Source organism: Oncorhynchus kisutch, linkage group LG29 (genome assembly GCF_002021735.2).
Source record: "Oncorhynchus kisutch isolate 150728-3 linkage group LG29, Okis_V2, whole genome shotgun sequence".
In the NCBI taxonomy this organism is placed as follows: Eukaryota; Metazoa; Chordata; class Actinopteri; order Salmoniformes; family Salmonidae; genus Oncorhynchus; species Oncorhynchus kisutch.
Genome location: NC_034202.2, coordinates 662,388 through 679,986, shown reverse-complemented (window position 1 = coordinate 679,986; position 17,599 = coordinate 662,388). Strand labels below are relative to the sequence as shown.

The 17,599-nt window shown below is 41.3% G+C and overlaps 1 protein-coding gene across 1 annotated transcript in view; it reads right to left on the bottom strand.

Annotated features, from left to right (window-relative positions):
* LOC109873548 (interleukin-6 receptor subunit beta) overlaps positions 1 to 17,599 on the bottom strand; it is a 62,496-nt gene that overhangs the window by 34,619 nt on the left and 10,278 nt on the right. The window contains exons 2-8 of the mRNA XM_031808971.1: positions 13,396 to 13,470; positions 12,492 to 12,785; positions 3,382 to 3,523; positions 3,042 to 3,196; positions 2,791 to 2,945; positions 2,206 to 2,365; positions 1,937 to 2,019 (exon numbers count right to left, since the gene is read on the bottom strand). Of these exons, the coding sequence (XP_031664831.1) occupies positions 1,937 to 2,019; positions 2,206 to 2,365; positions 2,791 to 2,945; positions 3,042 to 3,196; positions 3,382 to 3,523; positions 12,492 to 12,785; positions 13,396 to 13,470 (1,064 nt within the window). The remainder of the gene's footprint in view (positions 1 to 1,936; positions 2,020 to 2,205; positions 2,366 to 2,790; positions 2,946 to 3,041; positions 3,197 to 3,381; positions 3,524 to 12,491; positions 12,786 to 13,395; positions 13,471 to 17,599) is intronic.

The window sequence follows — 17,599 nt, the reverse complement described above, 5'->3', positions numbered from 1 at the left end:
GACTTCAACTGTATGTCTATTAATGTTCTGTATTATGTCATGTTTCATGTGGACCCCAGGAAGAGCAGCTAATGGGGATCCTAAAAAAAATACCAAATACCAAAATATAAATACATGTTACTGTGGAAACAATATCAACTACTGCTAGTTTAAAATCAGCTCAGCTGTCCTACAACACAATTCTAAAACTGGCTAGTTTTGTCTCGTCTGTCCTTATGTCCACTGTTTATCTTTCCCGGGAGACAAAATCCCAGAACTAATACGCCTACAGGTGTGGGCTACATGTGGACATTGCACAAACGTCGCCCACCTTGAGAGTAAATACATCACCTAAAAAAATATAAAATATTTTATGTTCATGTTACAAATACAAAGCATTTTCTGCTGTAAATATATTGTGCTTATAAAGACTATGCCTACACTTTACCTAACTAATCAAAATCAGTTGTGTCTGGAGTACAACTTCAGCTGTCTGACCAGAATGGCATTTCTGTGGTATTACTTGCCCAAATCTAAGGATGTGGCTCTCTAACTCTCTGGATGAGGTTATGTCTTCTACTCTCCAGTGGGGGAGTCCCTTCCATCTATATAATGCATTACATGTTAAGGACATGTGCAGTCAGGTGGCAGCAAATGTGGAGTGCATGACACTCCATCCTGGGTACGCCTCATGTGTCCAGCTAAAGTTCAATAACTACAGATGTGAGATCAGTGTTTTGATAACTTCCAAGTGTAACAGTTCCACAGAATAAGCCATCTTTCACATAACTGTTTAAATTATTTTCTGGCAATATAACAATGTGCGAATATTACACTCGTCTTTCATCCAATTGCCATTCATCGCCAATACAGATATTAGTCTGGTGGGGCAGGGGCTACCTTGCCAAACATGTCAGTCGTCAAACCTTCCTATATGGTGTACAGGACACCATGTAGCCTAAGAAAGGAGTTCCCTAATATGTTTGAAGAATACACAGGTCCATTGATACCATTCGATTCAACAAATATCAAAAGACACATAAAAAAAAGTTACATTTTATTGCTGAGGGCCCCTGTATGTGTGTTCAAAGATACCTGTATGAGCAAGATGATGTGATGTGTGTCTCCATTTCAGACATCAGCATCAAGCCCACCGGATTCCATCACATCATCTTGCTGAGGGCCGCTGTATGTGTGTTCAAAGATACCTGTATGAGCAAGATGATGTGATGTGTGTCTCCATTTCAGACATCAGCATCAAGCCCACCGGATTCCATCACATCATCTTGCTCATACAGGTATCTTTGAACACACATACAGTCACTGTTCTATTTCTAATGGTAGTTAGAATAGGTGATATCTGACATAAACAGATATGATGTTGAAGTTACCAGGCCAGCCTAAACATACCAAATTCTGTTCTCCCCATTGACAACCGTTGGTGTGAAGGCAAGAAATTAGGTCTTTGCCAGAGCCCCATTGATGGGGAAAGCAGCGTAGATCAGCGCCTGGCCCCTCAAAGATACTGGTCACACACACACGATTATGATAAGCCTGGTGGAACCAACCTGAACGCTGAGTTTACAGTTCTATTTCACATCTAAAAAGTAGGAAATAAGCAACAAATGTCAGTTTACATAAATTATGTTTCACAGTTGGGTCATCAAAATAATGGAGTGGTTTACCTTCTGTATTTGTACAAATGAGGAGCTCGTGAAAGCGGTTGCCGCTGACAGGTGAAGGTTGCTGGCCGAATACTTGCCAACATGTGGAGGACTGTTCCATTCATAGGAACGCACACAGTGAGAGCTTGTAAGTCAGTATTTCACAGTGAGGTCTACACCCAAATGATGGTCAAAAACGACTATTGCAACCATTTCCGTGTTTGACCACTAGGTTTTATGGGTATTATGAAGACATCACTGTGGCACTCTATTTTCAGTATGGCCTTCATTACCTTACACATCACTTGCACTCTCCGCTCACTTTTGACTTGGCTGGGAATGATGACTCTCCATAGGTCTGGCTTACTTGTAGGCTCTGGGCAAAGAACAGAGCCAAAATCGATATAACTCAGCCATCTGAGATATGACAAACTGAGCCATCCATAGACTAGCTACCTGGATCACAATCACTCATACACTGACTTCACATATGAGTTCTACAGCTTAACATGCTAAATGAAACACAATCGAATGATATATGCTTGTTGTCATGGCTACTCACTGTCCTCTGGGGTCCTGGCGGTAGAGTTAGCGCTCCAGTCACTCCAATAGCCATAGCCCATATGATGAATGCATCGCACCTGCACTACATACTCCGTGTCCGGCTTGAGGTACTGAAGACGGAAAGACTCCTTGTAGCTTTCAGTGTCATTTGGGGGTACCTAAAAGAGAGTCAATTAAATGGACATAATGACAAATGGAGTCAAGAGGGCAACAATGTGCCTGATTACAGTGAATTTGCAACACCAACAATACAAGTAGAATGTTTGATTCACTGTTGATAACACAGAATAAGGATAGGATAGATGGCTTTTAACATTAAAGAGAGATTTCACTACAACATTTGCCAGATGTTTACACACCTTATAACAAGTCCAACGTCAAGCCCATGCCATACACACCCAATGTGTATGGCAGATCATACACATTGTGTAGATCATACCATATCCCTTCACCAGGAAATGATATGATGCTTATCCTTTCATTTTGGGATTGAGGTGACAACAAATGGCACGGAACATATCAACATTAGTCTAGTTCTGAGGTCTAAAGAACATCATTTTAACATGTATTGTGAGCTATTTACCTCAGTCCAGTCTCCAGAGCCCACAGTGCAGAACCTGATGTTGTATTTCAGCGTTACATAGGTTACATGGATAGGGTGCTTCCAACTCACTAAGAGTGTCCTGGAAAAGTTATTCTCGGAAAGAATATTGACATCTGATGGGGGATTCGTTTTCACTGCAAAACAGGACAAACCATTAAACTATATGGGGGAGGTGATAATCATTGTAAAAACCTCAAGGGCAATCAGAAAATACATTTCACTCCACCTACCCAAATCAGCAGCATAAATATCCAGAATGTCAGATCGAACCTTCCCCAACTTGTTTTCAACTTCTACCCACATAGCAAGTTGCATGAAGCTTGGAAAGGTGCCGAAGTCGATGTATCCACTGCTTCTGTGAGCTTTTCTGCTCTTATTTGAGACACTGAATAAACACAACAATGATCTACATTGTTAATCGATCAGAAATCAGTAATTAACAAGTCACATACACTATCTAAGAACCTTGATATTTAGGGGTTCTCAGAACTGAAGCCAGGTTTTCCATTCACCGATTTAAAAAATAATGTTGGTATTCACCATGTATCTAACCTTATGTATGACACTCACATTAGACTGCCAAACAAGGTATAAGTGGTTTTCAGAATCTCGTCTCTTGTCCCAGGCTGCCATGTGCACGTGACGTTGGAGGAAATCTTTTGGTCAGACTGGACAGCCATGCAGGACAGGTTCACAGGCTTCTCAGGGGGATCTGACCAATAAACCAAACAGCTGCCATTATTTAATGTCAGAGAAACATACCAATGGCTATGTACTTACTACACTGAGCAGGATGGGGTCAAAACTCATTTCGATTCAGGAAGTCAATTGAAATTCACTTCCTCAATTGAAAACTGAAGTGAACCCAAACCTGACACTGAGAAAGCTTTAGGGTCATTCAGTGTGAACATGAAAGACCAGAAAATTGTTCGACTCCAGCCACAGACTGTTCTCTCTGCTTCCACATGGCAAGTTGTACCTGAACATGAAATGTATTTTTAAAGCCCTTTTTTACATCAGCAGATGTCAAAGTGCTGTACAGAAACTGAGCCTAAAACCACAAACAGCAAGCAATGCAGATGTAGAAGCACAGTGGCTAGGAAAAACTCCATTGAAAGGGAGGAACCTAGGAAGAAACCGGGCCAGTACTCTTCTGCCTAAAATAGTCTGGGACAGTTGTGGGATGCGATAGAATTACCAAATTAATACAACCACTGGCATCAAAACACCTGTTTTAAGCAATGGGGCTGATGCAACAGAACATTTAAAATATTGATAAACTATTAGGCTATTTCTTCACATTATAAAATCAGCAGCTTAAATGTTCCAATAGCAGGAAAATACAAATATCAAAAGTGACCGGAAATGCAATAATGCATGTAATGCTTTTATGATAAACTGGAAATAATAATGATAAAGGTGGTTTTTATGGTGAAAATTATCTTCCCCAAACTGGAAACTCACGGGCTGCTTATGAATGCCACTTATGCTCTACACCCATTGGAAAGCAGATTAATGTGCTTCATGTTAAGAAAATTATTTGGCCACTTGAGTCTAAATAACCCTCATCAAAACATGTAGGCCTATGGGCTACATAAGCCTACAAAAAAAGGTATGCATTGTTTCTGGCCTTATGCTGGGCATCATTCACAAGTGATAGGCTAATTGTCACCCATCAGAATATTAATGATTTAATCTCGTATTTACAGAACATACACTAAATAATATCCAGTCAAAAGTTTGAACACACAGGACTCTTTATTTTGACATTTTTTTACATTGTAGAATAATAGTGACGACTTCAAAACTATGAAATAACACACATGGAATCATGTAGTAACCAAAAAAGTGTAAATAAAAATATATTTGATATTTGTCAAAGTAGCCACCCTTTTCCTTGATGACAGCTTGAAGGCGTTCCCACATATGCTGAGCACTTGTTGGCTGCTTTTCCTTCACTCTGCGGTCCAACTCATCCCAAACCATCTAAATTGGGTTGAGGTTGGGTGACAGTGGAGGCCAGGTAATCTGATGCAGCACACCATCACTCTCCTTCTTGGTTAAATAGCCCTTCCATAGATTGGAGGTGTGTTTTGGGTCATTGTCCTGTTGAAAAACAAATGAGTCTCACTAAGCCCAAACCAGATGCAGAATGCTGTGGTAGCCATGCTGGTTAAGTGTGACTTGAATTCTAAATAAATCACAGAGAGTGTCACCAGTAAAGTACCCCCACAACATCACGTTCACGGTGGGAACCACACACGCGGAGAGCATCTGTTCACCTACTCTGCGTCTCACAAAGACATGTCAGTTGGAACCAACAATCTCAAATCATTCCCTTGGAATGAGCCGATCAAAAACAAAACTCAAATAAATTGTGAGCCAGGGCTACACACTGGCTAAACAAAACTTAGACCCTTGAAAGACAAATCAGCAAGCAAGTTGTCCTTAATACAGCCATGTCTGATTTCATGGGGAAACTCCCACAATACGAGACTCCAGCAAAAGAGTCAGTCTTTTGCAGGAAAATGAGTGAGCGTCTCTTCTTCGATAGTCGAGTTGTTTCTTTGATGTGTGTCCAATTTCTATTAAAAGCATTCCACAGGGTGCTCAACAGTGTTATCGTCTTTCTGTAGGAGGGTAACCCAAACGGAATGTAAAAAGGTAGGAAAACAAACCGTCAGGAGGAATGAAAGCAGACAACTCCATGGCGCGCTCAGAGGGATCAGCCAATTTCCCTTCAGCAGATAGCAAGTTCTAACATACTTAGCAGCGCCAACACGGTCCATACAATTGGCATTAGATTTGTGAAAAGCCGTAGAGACCCATCCACCTTAGGTACTAATATACAGGGCGAACTCCACGGGCTGTTGCCATTTTTTGTAATGTCGTTCTCAAACATTAACTCTGCCTCACTGCAGACTTTCTCTCTTTTCAGGGTTCACTCGATAGGCATGTTCTTTGATTGGGGCAGAGTCCCCAACGTCAATGTCATGCTCTAGTACAATTGTTTGAATTGGCTCTCTGAGAATAAACCCTGATATTCTAAAAGTACTGCAACAATGTTGCTTTTTTCCTCTGGAGACAAGTCTTCTAGAATCTCTGAGTTACTTAACCGTCCAACAGGCACAGGGTGTATTGGGCTTCCCTCATGCTATTGAGGAAGACTATAGTCAAGGGTGACAGCAGTGGCTATAGGAAGAACATCTCTACCGGTTTCCACCGGCTTCTCTGCCCGATCGTAGCGGGTGAAGTATGGTTTCAAAATGTTGACATGACAGCCAGGATTTTTTTCCTGTGGCGATGTACTCCAGATAGTATTTTTTTTTTACAAAAGGTAAAGGCTTGAAAAGGAAGCTTGAAACGTTAAAACCCAGAAAGGGCAACAAAACCAGGACTTGGTCACCCACCTCAAATGCAGTTTCGGGTCTTTCAATCAAACCAAACTTTAATTTGTGCCTTCTCCAGATTCTCACTGGTGTGGTGCAATCTGTATCAAAAAGCGCTAACGAGCTCAAACAGATTTGTTTTTAAGGTGTTGCCCTTCAACAACCTCTCTCTCAGTAAGCTCAAAAGGACCTCTGACATGATGTCCAAACACGAGCTCGTTCGGACTAAAACTTGCTTCAAACAGCAGAAGAGGGAACCCTTCATCTCAGTCTCTCAAACTCAAAGCTGTAAACTCAACATAGAAAGTCTGATGAAATCTCATCAAGAGCACCTTGAGATTCTGGGTGGTAGGCTCCAGAGGGGCAGTGGGTTACACCCAACTGTTGTAGCACTAGCTGAAAGACCTTTGACATGAACTTTGAACCTCGGTGTGATTGCACTACCCGTGGAAGTCCAAAACATTGAAAATAATTTCACCAGGGCCTCAACAATACTGGGAGCTGTGATTTTCCTCAGTGAAATGGCCTCAGGGAAATGAGTGGCAGTACACATGATGGTTAAGAGAAACTGGATACCACTCTTTGCATTTGAGAAAAAGACCAACACAACTAGAGGTCGACCGATTATGATTTTTCAAAGATACTGATTATTGGAGGACCAAAAAAAGCCGATACTGATTAATCGGACGATTTTATATATATATATAACTGTAGAGAACCATAGATATGATATATAGATATGTATAAAAAAATTCAAAAATAATGACAATTACAACAATACTGAATGAACAAAAAACACTTATTTTAACTTACTATAATTACATCAATAAAATCAATTTAGTCTCAAATTAATATTGAAACATGTTCAATTTTGGTTTAAATAATGCAAAAACAAAGTGCTGGGGAAGAAAGTAAAAGTGCAATATTGCCATGTAAAAAAGCTAATGTTTAAGTTCCTTGCTCAGAACATGAGAACATATGAAAGCTGGTGGTTTTAGGTTGTAGTTATTATAGAACTATTCTCTCTATACCATTTGTATTTCATATACATTTGACTATTGGATGTTCTAATAGGTACTTTTAATAGGTACTTTAGTATTGCCACCTAATCTCGGGAGTTGATAGGCTTGAAGTCATAAACAGCGCAATGCTTGAAGCATTGCAAAGAGCTGCTGGCAAACGCAGTAAAGTGCTGTTTGAATGAATGCTTACGAGCCTGCTGCTGCCTACCACCGCTCAGTCAGACTGCTTTATCAAATCATAGACTTAATTATAAAACTGTTGCATATACCCTGACTCTGCGTGCAATGAATGCAAGAGAAGTGACCATTTCCCTAGTTTAATATTTCATGTTGACATTTCTTTTAACTAAATATGCAGGATTTAAAAAATATATAATTCTGTGTATTGATTTTAAGAAAAGGCATTGATGTTCATGGTTAGGTACATTCGTACAACGAGTGCTTTTTTCGCAAAATGCGCTTTTGTTAAATCATCCCCCGTTTGGTGGTTGGCTCTCTTTGTTAGGAAGGGAAAAATGTAAAAAGAGATCCCAGGGCAGTAATTTTGGCCATTGCCCTGGGCAGGGTACCGTCTTTCGGATGGGACGTTAAAATGGGTGTCTCTGTAGTCACTAAAGATCCCATGTAGTCACTAAAGATCCCATGGCACTTATTGTAAGAGTAGGGGTGTTAACCCTGGTGTCCTGGCTAAATTCCCAAACTGGCCCTCAAACCATCATGGCCACATAATCATCCTCAGCTTCTAATTGGCTCATTCATGCCCCCTCCTGTAACTATTCCCCAGCTCGTTGCTGTAAATGAGAATGAGTTCTCAGTCAACTTACCTGGTTAAATAAAAATAGTTAACTTAATAGTTATAAGATATATAGCTGGCAAAAAGTGTAACTTTATCACCTCTCTTAAGTTGCGCTGCAGGAGTGACTCACCTCAAGAAGTGTAACTTTATCACCTCTCTTAAGTTGCGCTGCAGGAGTGACTCACCTCAAGAAGTGTAACTTTATCACCTCTCTTAAGTTGCGCTGCAGGAGTGACTCACCTCAAGAAGTGTAACTTTATCACCTCTCTTAAGTTGCGCTGCAGGAGTGACTCACCTCAAGAAGTGTAACTTTATCACCTCTCTTAAGTTGCGCTGCAGGAGTGACTCACCTCAAGAAGTGTAACTTTATCACCTCTCTTAAGTTGCGCTGCAGGAGTGACTCACCTCAAGAAGTGTAACTTTATCACCTCTCTTAAGTTGCGCTGCAGGAGTGACTCACCTCAAGAAGTGTAACTTTATCACCTCTCTTAAGTTGCGCTGCAGGAGTGACTCACCTCAAGAAGTGTAACTTTATCACCTCTCTTAAGTTGCGCTGCAGGAGTGACTCACCTCAAGAAGCTCCCATTTGGCTTGTTGTGCTTCTTTGTAAACAAACACACGACTGGTCAAAACAACTGTTTTGGGAAACTAGTACTGGTAAGCTTCATAATGAAAATTAATCTAACAGGCAAAATTATAAAAGCAATCTGCTTTATCTATTACCTAGTGCACAAGTTGACTGCAGGTATTTATTTAAAAAGTACTAATATTCAAATATATTTATTTTTGTAAATGAGACAAAATTGGAAAATCATACTGAGGGTATTTCAAAATACCCTGGGATACAGTATACCACCCAAGCCTACTGCACACACACACAGTCTGGGTAGCCATTTGATTAGCTGTTCAGGAGTCTTCTGGCTTGGGGGTAGAAGCTGCTGAGAAGCCTTTAGGACCTAGACTTGGCGCTACGGTAGCGCATGCCGTGCGGTAGCGGAGAGAACAGGTTCTGACAAGGGTGGCTGGAGTCTTTGACCATTTTTAGGGCCTTCCTCTGACACAGGTCCTGGATTTTAGAAAAAGCTGTTGCGCTGCAACTCACCGCCTTCCTGAAGACAAACAATGTATACGAAATGCTTCGGGCTGGTTTTAGACCCCATCATAGCACTGAGACTGCACTTGTGAAGGTGGTAAATTACCTTTTAATGGCGTCAGACCGAGGCTCTGCACCTGTCCTCGTGCTCCTAGACCTTAGTGCTGCTTTTGATACCATCGATCACTACATTCTTTTGGAGAGATTGGAAACCCAAATTGGTCTACACAGACAAGTTCTGGCCTGGTTTAGATCTTATCTGTCGGAAAGATATGAGTTTGTCTCTGTGAATGGTTTGTCCTCTGACAAATCAACTGTAAATTTCGGTGGTCCTCAAGGTTCCGTTTTAGGATCACTTTTTGTTTTCACTATATATTTTACTTCTTGGGGATGTCATTCGAAAACATAATGTTAACTTTCACTGCTATGCGGATGACACACAGCTGTACATTTCAATGAAACATGGTGAAGCCCCAAAATTGCCCTCGCTGGAAGCCTGTGTTTCAGACATGGTGGACGTGGAAGTGGTGGACGTGCTGGACGTGGAAGTGGACGGCTGCAAAATGTCTACTTTTAAACTCGGACAAAACAGAGATGCTTGTTCTAGGTCCCAAGAAACAAAGAGATCTTCTGACAATTAAGCTTGATGGTTGTACAGTCGTCTCAAATAAAACTGTGTAGGACCTCTGCGTTACTCTGGACCCTGATCTCTTTTGACGAACATATCAAGACTGTTTCAAGGACAGCTTTACATTTTACATTTTACATTTACGTAAGGTTGCAAAAAGAAATTTTCTGTCCAAAAATAATGCAGAAAAATGAATCCATGCTTTTGTCACTTCTAGGTTAAACTACTGCAATGCGCTACTTTCCGGCTACCCGGATAAAGCACTAAATAAACTTCAGTTAGTGCTAAACACGGCTGCTAGAATCCTGACTAGAACCAAAAAATGTGATCATATTACTCCAGTGCTAGCCTCCCTACACTGGCTTCCTGTTAAGGCAAGGGCTGATTTCAAGGTTTTACTGCTAACCTACAAACTATTTGTTAATGGGATTTATCGGTTAATTGAATGATTAGAATATTCCACCCTGAAACCATATAATTGTTTGGAACTCATTAGAATGTATAAAATTATAATCAATAAATGTGTAGTTCTAGTCAGAATTATGGTAAAACAATATAGCTAATGTTTATGGTATTTTAAAGACAGACTGTCAGCGCCGACCTGACTAGAGACTTGGGAGAGAACGGTACGGCTCAAGGTCTCCCTAATCTCTGTCGGCTGGGTAGTGAGTGTGTGCGTAGCAGGACATTGTGTTCGTATGTTTGGGTGAATGTGTGTGCGTATGGTTGGGTGAATGTGTGTGTGTGAGAAGTCGGTATAAAATTAATTGTTTTGTATTCTTGACTTTAGGACGTTCTCTGAATAAACTGTACTAACCTTTTGCATAAGCCAAATCTTTGACTAATTATTATTATACCCAGGGTCTTACAAACCTCGGGGATTGGTCAGAGCTATTGATTGTCAGTTATTATCATTGGGATAGAAAATTCACGTGTCAGCATTACATGGGCTTGCTCCTACCTATCTTTCCGATTTGGTCGTGCAATACATACCTACACGTACGCTACGGCCACAAGACGCAGGCCTCCTAATTGTCCCTAGAATTTCTAAGCAAACAGCTGGAGGCAGGGCTTTCTCCTATAGAGCTCAATTTTTATGGGAATGGTCTGCCTACCCATGTGAGAGACGCAGACTCAGTCTCAACCTTTAAGTCTTTATTGAAGATTCATCTCTTCAGTAGGTCCTATAATTGAGTGTAGTCTGGCCCAGGAGTGTGAAGGTGAACGGAAAGGCACTGGAGCAACAAACCGCCCTTGCTGTCTCTGCCTGGCCGGTTCCCCTCTTTCCACTGGGATTCTCTGCCTCTAACCCTATTACAGGGGCTGAGTCACTGGCTTACTGGTGCTCTTTCATGCTGTTCCTAGGAGGGGTGTGTCACTTGAGTGGGTTGAGTCACTGATGTGATCTTCCTGTCTGGGTTGGCACCCCCCCTTGGGTTGTGCCATGGCGGAGTTCTTTGTGGGCTATACTCGGCCTTGTCTCAGGATGGTAAGTTGGTGGTTGAAGATATCCCTCTAGTTGTGTGGGGGCTGTGCTTTGGCAAATTGGGTGGGGTTATATCCTGCCTGTTTGGCCCTGTCCGGGGGTATCATTGGATGGGGACGCAGTGTCTCCTGACCCCTCCTGTCTCAGCCTCCAGTATTTATGCTGCAGTACTTTATGTGTCGGGGGCTGGGTCAGTCTGTTATATATGGATTTCTCCTGTCTTATCCGGTGTCCTGTGTGAATTTAAGTATGCTCTCTCTAATTCTCTCCTTCTCTCGAAGAAGAAGAACCTGAGCCCTACGACCATGCCTCAGGACTACCTGGCATGATGACTCCTTGTTGTCCCCAGTCCACCTGGGCGTGCTGCTGCTCCAGTTTCAACTGTTCTGCCTGTGGCCATGGAAACCTGACCTGTTCACTGTGATTACTATTATTTGACCATGCTGGACATTTATGAACATTTGAACATCTTGGTCATGTTCTGTTATAATCTTCACCCGGCACAGCCAGAAGAGGACTGGCCACCCCACATAGTCTGGTTCCTCTCTAGGTTTCTTCATAGGTTTTGGCCTTTCTAGGGAGTTTTTCCTAGCCACCGTGCTTCTACACCTGCATTGCTTGCTGTTTGGGGTTTTAGGCTGGGTTTCTGTAGAGCACTTTGAGATATCAGCTTATGTAAGAAGGGCTATATAAAGACATTTGATTTGGACAGCAGGAAGCTTGGCCCCAGGGAGGTATTTTACAAACATATACTTAGGAATATTAAAACACTTCAGTTTCTTTTTCCAATCACGAGTATCGTGTGATCCGATTGTCAACTGTCAATTTACAGATACGATAACGAACATGAGTATGGCCATGTCGGCACACCCCTAGTAAAAATGGTATTGGCACTGACCCTTTATATAGCTTCCTTACTTTATTGTTCTTCTTATTTCTATTACTCTATTGTTCTACTTTACTTTTTAATAGTACTACTGTATTGTTGGGAAAGAGCAAGCAAGACATTTCACTGTACTAGTGCACGTAAAAATAAAAGTTATGAATGTGTACGTTACATTTTCGTGAATATCAGTACAAAGGCATGTCCTTTGGATACATTTTCACTGTATTTCTGTATGAAATTTTTGCACTTGTATCCAAATGAATTACTCAGAAATGAAATTTAAATGGAGATATTAGAGGAAAATACTTGCGTGGACATTTTGTTTTCTTTTGATATGAAATAACCTAAAGTTGATGTGAAATCATTGGAGGCATACTTACACCCTTTGGTCAATAGAATCCCATGGATTACTTGATTTCGGTTTAAGGGAGACCCTTTCTTCTCACAAAGTAACCAGTTGGCCGTTTCATTGGTGATGGTGATGGTCACGCTAACAGCCGAGTCATTTATCTTGGTGTACTGCTCTTTGGGCACTGTGACGTTTTTCAACTTCCAGTAGATGTCCTCCGCTGTGGCTTTAGCAGCTTTGTAGAGTACACATGTGGCGGTGAATTCCTTCCCAATTTCCACCAATGGAGATTGTGGGATTATTGTTCCATAGGTGGTGATAGAACCTAGAGAAAACCCATGCATCAAGTCAATGCTACTAGGAAATGCATGGTGAATTTTACACAGAGGGAAAAGTCCATATGTGGTTGTTTTCATGGTTATTTGGAAACATATCACTAGGGTCAGTACAAAAAGCACAGCAACTTAAAGGAAGAAGACAGCTCATTCTAGGGTTAATGTGCAGAGAGGTTGAATCAAAACATATCAGACTGTCTGTCACTGTGGAAAAGAGCGCCTGCTAAGCACCACTTAATAACAAATATTGTTGTTGAAATGTAGTGGTACACTTACTACTGGTGGGCCTACAGGCCAGCCATGCCAAGGACAGAAGCTGCAGCAAATATTGTTATTGAAATGTAGTGGTACACTTACTACTGGTGGGCCTACAGGCCAGCCATGCCAAGGACAGAAGCTGCAGCAAATATTGTTGTTGAAATGTAGTGGTACACTTACTACTGGTGGGCCTACAGGCCAGCCATGCCAAGGACAGAAGCTGCAGCAAATATTGTTGTTGAAATGTAGTGGTACACTTACTACTGGTGGGCCTACAGGCCAGCCATGCCAAGGACAGAAGCTGCAGCAAATATTGTTGTTGAAATGTAGTGGTACACTTACTACTGGTGGGCCTACAGGCCAGCCATGCCAAGGACAGAAGCTGCAGCAAACGGTATGATGACTTGTCCATGATGCCTGAGGGAAGATTCACAAATTCACAGACTCGCCAAGCCTAGCCTACATTTTATCGCAAACCATTTCCCACCCAATTAATTGCTAGTGTTGGAGAGCAATTAAATTACTAGTGGAACTACATGTAGTTAGCTACATTTTGCAGTAGCGTGGTGGTAGTTAAAGAGATACTTTGAGATCTACTACCCCAGTCAGATTAACATGTGGATACCATTTTTATGTCTCTCTGTCCAGTATGCAGAAGGTTAGAGGTAGTTTCACGAGCCCCTAACCAGGGTTAGCATAATGACTTGAAGTCTATGGGTATCTGCTAGCATATACCCATAGACATCCAGTCATTTCGTTAATGCTAGTTAGCAATTGCGCCAGCGCTAATTAGCAACTTCCTTGAAACCGCAAGCATAGACAAACATTTTATCCACGAGTTCATCTCTGGGGAAGTAAAGGGACTCATTGCCAAAATCCCTCAGTATCCCTTTAAACGAAATAACATTTGCAGTGTTTTCAGTGTTTTTTGCCAGGTAATGGTGTAGCTAAGTACAACAGAAAATATGGGTGAAGTAGGCATCAGACCTGCCAAATTCTAACTTGAAACATAGTTTTGGGATTTAATAGACTAAATTACAAATTCTGTTAACATCTGACTCCAGAGTGATCAGTCTTTCAATTTGTGGTCGATGACATTTCAGATTTAGACACCAAAATGTATCAAAGTAGTTTGGATGTAGTGATCTACTTTAAAAGATGCACTATGCCAAAATCACTCCGCCATTTCCTGGTTGTTAAAATTCAAATAGGTCACTGAATTTCAGTTTATGTGACAAAACAAGCAGGTATAGTGTAGAGAATCACTTTACCATCTAAACCACAGAAATATACTTTCAATAACACAAAACATTGCATTTTCAGCTGTTTGAAGCTAGTGTACAAAACTAAAAGACGCAAAAACAAAACGTAAGAACCGGATGTTTAGAAATAGCACACATAGAACAGATATACCGCTTCTTAGGCTTGCTTTCAATGAGAATGACAGATCTATAACACACAATTCTATGTGAATTTGTTCAGGTCGCTCAAAAAGTTGCATATTGCAGCTTTAAGTAAACTATATTTTTCTTAAGAGTAGCTTTAGGTGTCACTTAACTTCTTCTAGTGTGAAGTAATTGGTAGCTTTCAGAGCAGCTTCCCCAACACTTAATTGCTGACTGAAGGTAGGTAGCTACAAAACTTTGTGAACATCTCATTTCCTCAAGGACAGTCCTCTTGCATGTAGGACTTTTTGTAGCTATGTGTCAGCAAAGCTAGTCATATCACTACAGAATATTATTATGCAGCTTATTTTCAAACTACAATAAATAAAGCTTTGGAGGAACACTGTCATAACACCATAGCTGCTACAGTTTGGGATGCACGATATATCGGAATCGGCCGAAAATAGCTAAAAATGCCAGCATCAGTTATCGGCCTGATGTCTATTTTAATGCCGATGTGGAAAACCGATGTCAAAGCTAACGTGCATACCTATATAATGTAGGTACATGGCCATGTAAAATGTTTGCGCTACACGTGCAACACAGCATTCCTAACCTAGCCCACAATGTCTGCATCGAGCAGTCAACAAGTCGAGCAGTCATTTGAAAGAGTAAAACAATTTCAGCGACACAACTCAAAGGTGAAACCCATTAATGCCAAGATAATGGAATTCATTGCCCTCGACAATCAACCATTCTCTGTTGTGGGTGATGTTGGCTTTCGCAACTGGTCGAGCACCGGTACACACTACCAACTGCGCTATTTTTCAGATGTTGCCCTACCGGAGTTACACAGTAGTAGCGTCACTGCTATTAGCTTCATGACATTTTTATTTATTTATTTATTTTACCTTTATTTAACCAGGCAAGTCAGTTAAGAACACATTCTTATTTTCAATGACGGCCTGGGAACAGTGGGTTAACTGCCTGTTCAGGGGCAGAACGACAGATTTGCCCCGACATACTATGGAACACCACTTGGCTCTTTGCGTGTCAAAAAAGATACACATCAAAAAACACTAATTGACAATAACACTATTTGACGCATTAAATAAGATTTTAATTTGACACGTCAAATAACAGTTTGAGTTTATTGAGTTTGAGTTTATTTTTATAGGGACAGTGCACATTAATCAACATTTCAGTAAAAGTGCCGGTTTTAGCCAACCGGCTAATTTTCAACCGCAGTCCCTGGGCAGGTTATTAAAAACAATTACAATATAGACAATAGCAACATAGAACAAGCAAGACATAGCATACAGACAGAGCAACATAGGACAAGCAAGACGTAGCATACAGACAGAGCAGCATAAAACAAAAAGCAGCAAGACAAAATTCATAAAAGCAACAAAGTGTTTCCACACCTCACAAGCTACAGACAACAGACAACATGGAGTGGCAACACACAGCTAGGGACCATGTTCACAAATCTGATTGACCTTTAGCCATGTCTTCAAGCATTTTGTGAAAGTGTGATATGTGGTGCAGTTATGTGTGTCTGATGGCAGTGTATTCCAGACATGGGAAGCTCTCACAGAGAATGCAGATTTACTAAAGGTGCTTTTCCTTAGGGGAACTATACAGTCACCTCTCATGGCAGACCTTGTGGATCTGCTGCCATATGTCTGGGTTTTCTGTTTAACAAAAATATTGAGTGGAGGGGGAGCCAGGCCATTGAGGATCTTGAATACAAGACATGCGTCGGTGTATTGCACAAGATTTTCCCAACTCAAGAGCTCATGCTTTCTAAGGATGTGACAATGATGATGGCTATTGGGCTTCCTATCAAGCACTTTGAGAGCCTGTTTGTAGACAGACTGAATAGGTTTTAATGTTGTACAGCAAGCTTGGGCCCAACTAGTCAAGCAGTATGTTAAGTGGGGGAGTATCATAGATTTGAAGTACAGTTTTGCTACCTCTGTAGTCAAACAATTTAGTATAAATCGGAAATTAGCTAGGTTGAATTTGGTTATTTGAATTACCTTTTTCACATGCTTTTTAAAAGAGAGGTTGGAATCAAGTATGATGCCAAGGTACTTAAAATCGGATACCACCTGGAGCTTCTCCCCTGACACATAGGCATCTGGCTCAGTAGCATCTGTTGCCCTCTTTGTGAAGAACATGCAAAAAAAAAAATTCACATTGAGATGCAAACACGAGTCACTGAGCCACTTTGTAACCTGGACCATTACAGTAGTTCTTGTGTAGCTTGTTGTTTGCTCTTTGCATGCACATATATCACTGTATCATCTGCATACATTTGAACTTCAGACCCAGTACAGACAGAAGGCAGATCATTAATGTACAGGCTGAACAGGAGGGGCCCCAGTATTGACCCTTGGGGCACGCCCACATCATAGCTACGAGTGGGCGACAGCTCATTGCTCACTCTGACACACTGAGTTCTGCCTTCAAGGTATGATTTCATCCATCTCAAGGCATCAGGGGAAAAGTTGAACTTGGACAATTTTGTGATGAGAATCTCATGGTTAACAGTATCAAAAGCCTTCCTTAGGTCCAGAAACACAGCCCCAACAGCACCCCCTTTGTCCATCTTGGACTTCACATTTTCCAGAAGAAAGCAGTTGGCCGTTTCTGTGGAGTGTTTCGCTCTGAAGCCAAACTGCATGGAGTGTAATGTGAAGGGGCTGTTGGTGAGGTGGGCAATCAGTTGTTCTGCTACACACTTTTCAACAACCTTTGACACCACAGGTAATATACTAATGGGCCTGTAGTTACTCACGTTAGCAGGGTCTCCTGATTTAAAGATGGCCGTTATTATGGCCGACTTCCATACCCTTGGAAACACACCGAGACCAATAGATGTGTTGGTGACCTTAGTAATGGGGCCAATGAGTGACTCTTTGTAGTTTTTAAGAAAGGTAGAGTCCATCCCAAACACATCTTTGGCTTTAGAGTTCTTTAGTGAGCTAATCACCTTGTTCACCTTTGACTCAGAAACCTCCCTTATGATGAAGACAGGTTGAGTGTCATTCACTAGCACTGAGCCCAAGAAACAAGTGGAGGGGTTCTGTGTCAGTACCCTGACAGAGTCAATAAAGTAGGAATTGAAGGCTATTGCTATTTCGACTGCATCCTGT